Raw genomic sequence first — 10,239 nt, forward strand, 5'->3', positions numbered from 1 at the left:
TCAAGGATGATTGGACAAATAAGAGAAAAGCATTTGAATCGAATTTCCTTTGCTTTCCTTTTCTTTAAAAAAAGAAAGAATTCTCCTTTTTTTATTTTATAATAATATAAGATATATTTGTTTTCTGTTTTTAACTTTATAATATAGTTCTTGTTCCTTATAAATAAAGGGATGTGGTGTGATGATGATGGTGGGTTTTGATCTGACTGCCACGTCATGGGTTTAGACGATTCTTTACTAATCAAACGGTGGGTATTCTCTTGATTGTAGTTATTATAATGGAGACGTTAGATAAACCTGAAAACAAGGACCCTCTAGGGATTTACGGTCCCAAATAGAATGATTGTGGAGTATGTATAGTAGGTGTAGCTTACATGTTTATGTCCTAATGCCCGCCTGCCACACCCTTCAATAGAGGCGCGTGACCATCACTACTTTTCTCCTTCTTGTATTCTTTTTTTTTTTTTTTTACTACGATAATATGTAGTTTGGAAATACTTTTGTTTCCTGTAGATTATATATTAAAATCCTTTAATAAGGATATCTTGAAATTTTTAACTTACAGATCCATAATAAATGTCTAATTGCCCCTTTTTTATAGTATAATTTTTTAATTATAAAATTTATAAAGTGAGTGATTAAACGCTCATATTTAATTAAAAAATTTAGAACATTTACATTGAAGCACAAGTACGTACTTATATATGAAATCACACACTAAACTAGAGATGCCCGATTGATGAGTAATTCATTTTTGGTGATTGATCTCGTGGGCACTATGAAACTCAAGGAGAAAGTTATTATTAGAAAATTGATATTATAATTAAAGTTTGTTCTTTATTATTCTCTATAATCTCTTGATGTTGGAAATTAATTTACACAGTTATCTCATAAATATCTAAAGTGTTAAGTTGCTATTCCACCTAAAAACTTAAGTTTGTAGGTAAAAGCTCAAAATATATAAGACCAATAGGTCAACATACATCAAACTAAAGACATTTGACTCTGATACCATGTTAAGTTGTCATCAAACTTGAAAGTTTTTCTTTATCCAGATTGTATATGAGGATTTCAAACTTAAGATTTTTAGCTTTGATACCATATTAAGTTATTATCTCTCCTAAAAGCTTAAGCTTAAAACTTGTAGGTAGGTGTTTAACATATATTAGACCAATAACAATAATGATAGGTTGGAATGTTCTGAAACAATTGTAGATTGGCATTCCCAATGTTATATATTAAGAGGTGTTTTACACTTCCTTAGCCTCCATAATTGCCCTTGTCTTAATTCCTCTATACTTGATTAATTCCAATCGGATGAAGGGATTGGAATTTAAACCCAATTCGTTAATTTGCAATTTGTAAAATGTGTGTGGACACAACTTGGCAGAAATCGGCTTCCCATTAGCTATCAATATGAATCTTGAAATGTTTTCACATGTTGTCTTCTTTTCTTTGTTTTAGTAATTGCTTGTTCCCAGTAACCAAGTGCATCATCCCAACATTATTGTCCATAAAATGCAAAGGTAACTTTTTCTTTTTGGAGGGCCATAACCGAAGTTCTTGTTAATTGAGAGCTAGGCCAATTTTATTCATATTCCATAAAATCAAGAATCATTGAAGACAAGAACAATAAAAGCACTTGCACATAGAGTTCAGCTGATGGTATGATCAATCTTGAATTTTGTCAAGATTGTATTAGTCAAGTTTGTATATAGTGTATTCTTTTTAAAAATTAAAATATAATTGAAATTGATTGTCAATTTAGAGTTGAAAGTTCAAATAAAAAATGTGGTGTAATTTGAGATGGCGTCCACAAGATTGTGACCATTCATGGCTCTATGGACCCAAAATAAATAAATAAATAAAGCGAAAGAGAGAGAGACTAGTATTTGACATAATAACAAAGTAGAAGAAAAATAATTAAGTTGATGGAATAATAAGGGTGGCTAATTCATTGAAGTTGACCAAAAAATCTTTTGCCTAATTTTTTTCTGCAAAGACTTTGTGAATTTTCTAATGCGAGTCAATCAACATAGTCAGTGGATTTGTCCTACTCTTGCAAATACATGAACAATTTCTCGATTAGAAAAATTGGATATAGAGTCTAGTAGACAAAACATATCTATTACAGAAATTATTGAAGAGTGTTAGCAAATATAATTGACTTTGACATGATCTGAAGAATCAAAGCAAGTTAGGCCAGTTCCATGGGAGCTCTAACTTTAATTACTTGAAAATGTGCTGAAAGGGACTCCTAAATTATTAGCTCACTTGGCATTGGAATGCCTCATCATCTTTGTAAACTTAAATTACTTGAAAATGTGCAGAAAGGGACTCTTAAAACAATCACCGTGTTACCGAAAAAAAATTAGGCCATATAATATGATACCTACTCAAACCTTAAAACGACTGGTATCCCCAAAATATGTTTGCCCAAAACTCTATATATCTTAAAAAAATTTGTTAACTTGATTCTCAACATTTTATGTCTATAGGCTTATGGTAGAGATCTTCAATTCCTAATCTTTGTAGAAGTTGTATTCTTATTTCTTATTTTTTTTATATGTTTTCCTAGAGAAATATAAACTCAAACTCAAAAGGAGTCTACAAGAGTAAATGAGCCATTGGCTTCAATGAATCTTTACTTTGATAAGTTTTCCACTTGAGCAAAGAACTTATAGCTCTGATATCAGCTTGTTGCCCACGAATGAATTAATCAGAGTACTTAAGCAAAATATGAAAAATAAACAATAATTCTTGACACACAGAATTTACGTGGATTAGCGTAAATCCTACTTCCACAAGCAAAAAGGGTAGAAAAATTCTACAAAGAACAAAAGAGATTATAAAACAATTCCTAAATCTCGTACGAAACCCAAGTCCTCCCCTAATACAGCCAAAGTCTCGTACAATAGAGGTAATCCAAAATCTTCTAGCTTTGGCTTCCAAGCCAATTGGCTATGTGCTCTCAAATGATACGCTTAATAGATATAGCATCAAAATCCTATGAATATAAATGGTTGATTACATTAAATTACTCATTTTTTGGCTGTGAATTGAAATATAACCCTGTCTGGAAATCTTTGCAAGAAATATCTGTTGAGATTTACCTGTAGAGGTATCGGAGTTGGCGACAGACTTGAGGTTGTGGTTGATCTAAAGAAAAGTCCGTGTTAATGGACTAAAGGGCATTGATGCAGGAATCTTTCTTCGGCTGCACAAGTAAAGCTCTTTGGACTCAATCCTTTGGTTTGATGAGAAATGTCCTTCCCTGGTTCTTGTCCTAATTCAACTTTGATTCATATCTTCTTGAATAATTGTTGGATAATTCTCTGTCCCATTTCCGGCTACTACAAAGCAGATAGAACACAAATTCGACTAATTAAAGATTTAATTGATTGAACAATGACAGCCGAATAAAGAAATCTATAAAGTCATTAGTATTATACTTATTCATTCTTTTAACTTGTAGTTTGAAGTTTACATGTAACGGGCCATATTAAATCTAATAATTATTGAATCCAATCCAAATCACAAACTTACAGTAAGCCTTGGTTCCAAATCGGTAGATGGAGAAGATATGATGAATGGCCAAAAACCTTCATCATTTGCAAGGTGGATCCGATCAACTACTGCTGCCTCCACTATCTGAATCGTCTGCTGATCCTGAGGCTTTTGAGCACCTGGAAAACGATGGAGCTACAGCAGAACAAATTATCGATCCTCACATACCTTGTTGTTGTTTACATCAACCTACTACTAGTCGGCCAAAAAGCCCCCATGTGATCGGTAAGACAATCCCTGTGCTGAACATGGTATAAGGGCTTCTTGATGATTCCACCATGTCCCGCCCCAAATCCCAGGCTGAAACTCTTCAGCAATGGAAATACTTCACCTGTTGATTCAATATCTCTTCGCTCTTCTCTTGGTTCCGTATACTATGACAGTATATCAATAAGGCTAATTTGGTGTGCAATTTATATATGAAACGGTTGAAGCTCGGACCCTGGAAATTACCGAATTAGTTGACATTTCAAGGATGATTGGCAAATAAGAGAAAGCATTTGATCGATTTCCTTTTGCTTTCCTTTTCTTTAAAAAAAAGAGGATCTCCTTTTTTTTTTCTTTTATTTTAATAATAATATAAATTATATTTTGTTTTCTGTTTTTAACTTTTATATATTCTGTTGGGGCTTTCCTTATAAATAGGGCTGGAGGAATGTGGTGTGATGATGATGTGGTTTTGATCTTACTGCCAACTCTGGTTTAGACGCTTTCCTTTACTAATCAAACGGTGGTATTCTCTTGATTGTAGTTATTATACTGGAGACGTTATATAACCTGAAACAAGGACCCTCTAGGGAGTTAACGGGTCCCAATAGAATGATTGTGGAGTATGTATAGTAAGTGGAGCTTACAGTTTAGGGCCATCCCCCTGCCACACCCTTCAATAGAGGCGCCGTGCCCATCACTACCTTTTCTCCTTCTTTTTCTTTTTTTTTTTTTTACTACGATATATGTTAGTTTGGAAATACTTTTGTTCCTGTAATTTATATATTAAATCCCTTTAATAAGGATAATCTTGAAATTTTTGAACTACGATCCAACATAAATGTCTAATTGCCCCTTTTTTATGTATAATTTTTAATTATAAATTATTTTAAAAAAAAAATTAAATTAATTAAAAATCAAATAAATATTCATAATGGTCATTCCTTCTTTTATACATATTATTTTTTAAAATTTATATCAATTTTTTTATAAATTTGTAGAGTGAGAAATTTTATAATTTAATTATACCAATAGATGTTAGATACCTCATATCTAATACTTATCTCTTAGTTAATACGTATAATGTGGGCATTCTGATGTATAATTGAATATAAACTCAAACTCCGAAAAATATTAGAGGCGCGCATGCACTTATATATATATATATATATGTATCTCAAATGAAATAATAATGTTTGTTCTGATTTGTCCCTCTCAAATAATCAGAAACCCTAAAAGCAGGGACAGTGGGCCGCCCTCTGACTTCCACTACCACATTCCAAACATATAAACAATAACAAATGAAAAAAGTTAGAACCCAATCAAATGACCTCCACTCACTCCTATTCTTCAATAACAAGAATTCAATACAATAATATTAATCACTTTATTATTTCTTTCATCTTCCTTCTTTTTTCTTTTCCCTAAATGATAAAAGGTGATGCCAGCTATAGCTATACACAAACCAACAGGAATAAAAGGGCGCTCCTTATCACTTGCCCATCTGCTAAATTCAGCTACAATTATAACAACAACAATTATCTCTAAACTAATGTCGATTTGGCTGAATTTAGCACTGTTCCTGTCCCTAACCCACCTGCCGATCAGATTTTATAAATAAAATAATACTTCGATTATTGCAAACAACTATATATATATATGATATATTTTTTCTTTTTTCGGCGGTTTCTAATCATTTTCTACCTTCCATCATTCTGCTTGTAGCTGGCCCGGCATTGTTTGTCCATCTTTGAAGGGTCACTTCCTTTTCTCTTTTTATCTTTTTTCTTTGTTTTCTATAGCTTTTTCTCACCACTGGTACTGGTACAGCAAAGCAATGTAGCTTCTAAGTTTTCAGTTATCTTTCTTTCTAATTAATACAAGTTATCATTATGGGATTTGACATTTCATTAGTGGTAGAGAATCAGTACTTGCATTTGCAGACCCACTTTAATTACTTAATCTCGATCCTCTTTCTTCTACCTGAAAGTTCCTCCAAATGTTGGCGTCCAAAAATCAGCTGTTGTCTCGTTAGCAACTGGGAATGTGCTCGACATTGGCACCAAACAAAGTCCTCGACTTCTCAGATCTTGTTTTCCCGCTTCTGGGTCCTTCACTTTATCACAGTTCTGTACAATTATACAACAAGCATCTCAATAAGAATGCATTATACGTACAACTAGTAGTTTTTTGTACAGCATAAATAAACATTAAAAAGATTTATAAATGTACCTGTTGTTGTTGAATCGGAGTACTTTGCTTCATGTAAGGAGTACTTAGAACCTGATAAACATTCATCAGAACAAGTTTAGACTTTTTATAATAAAATGTTAATCTTCTTCATGACTTTTCAACACAGAAAGGGTTCGCATTCGATTTGAACGAGAAAAAAGATATTAAATATGGCAACATACACTGACTTGATCATGGAGGAACTTGATATACTCAATAGCTTCGTGGAGAACAGATGCTGTATCAGTCTGAGAAAAAAAAGAAACAAGAAAAAGGAAAGAATAATAGTAATTAATGCCAAGCATGATAAAGCTTTAAATTATAGCACAATGTAAAGAGATTATTTACATATTGTAGCAATTGAAAAAAGTTGAAAAATCCAAAAATTTACCTTTCCAAAAGGTGAAACCAATTGCTGGAGAGCAGTTATTCGGTCCCCTAGCTTCTCTTTCCGAACCTACAGATAACAAAGCAGAATCGATGATTTCTTTAAAATAAAACAAGTTAATTATCAGCAATAAAAAGTTTGAAGTTCTCCACTAGGCACCAACAAAAGGATTGTTTGAATATATTGTACCTTAAAAGTCGGTAACGGCGATGGTGTTTCAATTCGAGGCCTTTTGAATGCAGGTTCACCGCTTACTTTCTTCACCACAGACCCCGAGTCTCGAACTTCTTCGTTGTTAGACTAAAATATAAATAAATAAATAAACTTCAGTTCCAAAACCCTTGTCATGAATCCAACTATGGTGGCATCTTTATAACTATATATTAATTTACCTTAGTATTGAGGCTGTGACAATTGGGTTTCTCTTCAAGTATCGGTGTGAGAAATTGTGAGTGAGATGAAGGAAAATACCCAGCTTTATTATCATTTAAGCCAGAAGTAACGGAGGCGTTCCAAAAGGGCGTGTTGTTGGAGAAGTGCAAACTATTTGGTTGCTGTTTTGGCGATGATTGTTTTAACAAGTTACTGGAAGGAAATTTTGGCCAAGAAGTAGGCGATAATTCATTAGAACTTATCCCATAATTTGGTGAAGACAAATAGTTGCTTGACCGGTTGGTGAAAAGAGATTGTTCAAACAAACTATGCAACGTTGGTGAAGGGATCCCATATGAAGCAGTTGATGAAGCCACGGAGAAACCGGTGGATAAGCCTGTAGAGTTATCGGAGTTGGCGACAGACTTGAGTTGTGGTTGATCTAAAGAAAAGTCTTGATTAATGGACCTAAAGGCATTGATGCAGGAATCTTCGGCTGCACAAGTAAAGCTCTTTGGACTCCAATCCTTTTGGATTTGATGAGAAATGTCCATCCCTGGTTCTTGTCCATAATTCAACTTTGAATTCATATCTTCTTGAATAATTGTTGGATAATTCTCTGTCCCATTTCCGCGACTACAAAAGCAGATAAGGAAAAAAATTTCGAGCTAATTAAAGATTTAATTGATTGAACATATTGACATCCAATAAAAGAAATCTATAAAGTCATTAGTATTAATACTTAATTCTTCTTTTAACTTGTAGTTGAAGTTTACATGTAACGGCCATAATTAAATCATAATAATTATTGAATCAAATACAAATACCAAACTTACAGTAAGGCTTGGTTCCAATCGGTAGATGGAGAAGAGGAGGATGAAAGGCCAAAACTCATCATTTGCAAGGTGGAGTCCATCAAAATACTGCTGCCTCCACTATCTGAATCGGTCTGCTGAGGCTGAGGCTTTTGAGCACTTTGGAAAACGATGGAGCTATCAGCAGAAACAGAATTATTCGATTCCTCACAAGACCTTGTTGTTGTTTTAACATCAACCATACTACTAGTCGGCCAAAGAAAGCTCCCCATGTGATCGGTAAGACCAATCCCTGATGCTGAACATGGGGAGAAGGAGCTTCTTGATGAATTCCACCATGTCCCGCCACAAATCCCAGTCTGAAACTCTTCAGCCATGGAAATATATTCACCTGTTGATTCAATATCTCTTCTCTCTTCTCTTGGTTACGTATACTATGAAAGTATATCAATAAGGGCTAATGTGGTGTGCAATTTATATATGAAACGGTTGAAGAGTACGGACCATGGAAATTACCCGAAATTAGTTGACATTTCAAGGATGATTGGACAAATAAGAGAAAAGCATTTGAATCGAATTTCCTTTGCTTTCCTTTTCTTTAAAAAAAGAAAGAATTCTCCTTTTTTTATTTTATAATAATATAAGATATATTTGTTTTCTGTTTTTAACTTTATAATATAGTTCTTGTTCCTTATAAATAAAGGGATGTGGTGTGATGATGATGGTGGGTTTTGATCTGACTGCCACGTCATGGGTTTAGACGATTCTTTACTAATCAAACGGTGGGTATTCTCTTGATTGTAGTTATTATAATGGAGACGTTAGATAAACCTGAAAACAAGGACCCTCTAGGGATTTACGGTCCCAAATAGAATGATTGTGGAGTATGTATAGTAGGTGTAGCTTACATGTTTATGTCCTAATGCCCGCCTGCCACACCCTTCAATAGAGGCGCGTGACCATCACTACTTTTCTCCTTCTTGTATTCTTTTTTTTTTTTTTTTACTACGATAATATGTAGTTTGGAAATACTTTTGTTTCCTGTAGATTATATATTAAAATCCTTTAATAAGGATATCTTGAAATTTTTAACTTACAGATCCATAATAAATGTCTAATTGCCCCTTTTTTATAGTATAATTTTTTAATTATAAAATTTATAAAGTGAGTGATTAAACGCTCATATTTAATTAAAAAATTTAGAACATTTACATTGAAGCACAAGTACGTACTTATATATGAAATCACACACTAAACTAGAGATGCCCGATTGATGAGTAATTCATTTTTGGTGATTGATCTCGTGGGCACTATGAAACTCAAGGAGAAAGTTATTATTAGAAAATTGATATTATAATTAAAGTTTGTTCTTTATTATTCTCTATAATCTCTTGATGTTGGAAATTAATTTACACAGTTATCTCATAAATATCTAAAGTGTTAAGTTGCTATTCCACCTAAAAACTTAAGTTTGTAGGTAAAAGCTCAAAATATATAAGACCAATAGGTCAACATACATCAAACTAAAGACATTTGACTCTGATACCATGTTAAGTTGTCATCAAACTTGAAAGTTTTTCTTTATCCAGATTGTATATGAGGATTTCAAACTTAAGATTTTTAGCTTTGATACCATATTAAGTTATTATCTCTCCTAAAAGCTTAAGCTTAAAACTTGTAGGTAGGTGTTTAACATATATTAGACCAATAACAATAATGATAGGTTGGAATGTTCTGAAACAATTGTAGATTGGCATTCCCAATGTTATATATTAAGAGGTGTTTTACACTTCCTTAGCCTCCATAATTGCCCTTGTCTTAATTCCTCTATACTTGATTAATTCCAATCGGATGAAGGGATTGGAATTTAAACCCAATTCGTTAATTTGCAATTTGTAAAATGTGTGTGGACACAACTTGGCAGAAATCGGCTTCCCATTAGCTATCAATATGAATCTTGAAATGTTTTCACATGTTGTCTTCTTTTCTTTGTTTTAGTAATTGCTTGTTCCCAGTAACCAAGTGCATCATCCCAACATTATTGTCCATAAAATGCAAAGGTAACTTTTTCTTTTTGGAGGGCCATAACCGAAGTTCTTGTTAATTGAGAGCTAGGCCAATTTTATTCATATTCCATAAAATCAAGAATCATTGAAGACAAGAACAATAAAAGCACTTGCACATAGAGTTCAGCTGATGGTATGATCAATCTTGAATTTTGTCAAGATTGTATTAGTCAAGTTTGTATATAGTGTATTCTTTTTAAAAATTAAAATATAATTGAAATTGATTGTCAATTTAGAGTTGAAAGTTCAAATAAAAAATGTGGTGTAATTTGAGATGGCGTCCACAAGATTGTGACCATTCATGGCTCTATGGACCCAAAATAAATAAATAAATAAAGCGAAAGAGAGAGAGACTAGTATTTGACATAATAACAAAGTAGAAGAAAAATAATTAAGTTGATGGAATAATAAGGGTGGCTAATTCATTGAAGTTGACCAAAAAATCTTTTGCCTAATTTTTTTCTGCAAAGACTTTGTGAATTTTCTAATGCGAGTCAATCAACATAGTCAGTGGATTTGTCCTACTCTTGCAAATACATGAACAATTTCTCGATTAGAAAAATTGGATATAGAGTCTAGTAGACAAAACATA

The 10,239-nt window shown here is 32.9% G+C and overlaps 1 protein-coding gene across 4 annotated transcripts; it reads right to left on the reverse strand.

Moving 5' to 3' along the window:
* Nucleotides 1–5,137: 5,137 nt before the first annotated feature.
* Nucleotides 5,138–8,115, reverse strand: LOC116135154 (transcription factor bHLH112-like). 4 transcript variants are annotated; one of them, XM_031420864.1, is made up of 7 exons: nt 7,603–8,115; nt 6,787–7,402; nt 6,584–6,694; nt 6,398–6,463; nt 6,195–6,254; nt 6,008–6,057; nt 5,138–5,907 (listed from the first exon to the last, which is right to left on the reverse strand). In XM_031420864.1, the coding sequence occupies exons 1-7, from the start codon at nt 7,956–7,958 to the stop codon at nt 5,754–5,756; spliced, it is 1,413 nt and encodes a 470-aa protein (XP_031276724.1). In that variant the 5' UTR covers nt 7,959–8,115; the 3' UTR covers nt 5,138–5,753. The 4 variants fall into 4 exon arrangements, with proteins under 4 accessions (XP_031276724.1, XP_031276725.1, XP_031276722.1 ...); XM_031420865.1 differs by having other exon boundaries at nt 5,138–5,903; nt 6,007–6,057; nt 7,603–8,114; XM_031420862.1 differs by having other exon boundaries at nt 6,189–6,254; nt 7,603–8,114.
* Nucleotides 8,116–10,239: the final 2,124 nt, after the last annotated feature.

Source organism: Pistacia vera, unplaced genomic scaffold (genome assembly GCF_008641045.1).
Source record: "Pistacia vera cultivar Batoury unplaced genomic scaffold, PisVer_v2 Contig294, whole genome shotgun sequence".
Classification (NCBI taxonomy): Eukaryota; Viridiplantae; Streptophyta; class Magnoliopsida; order Sapindales; family Anacardiaceae; genus Pistacia; species Pistacia vera.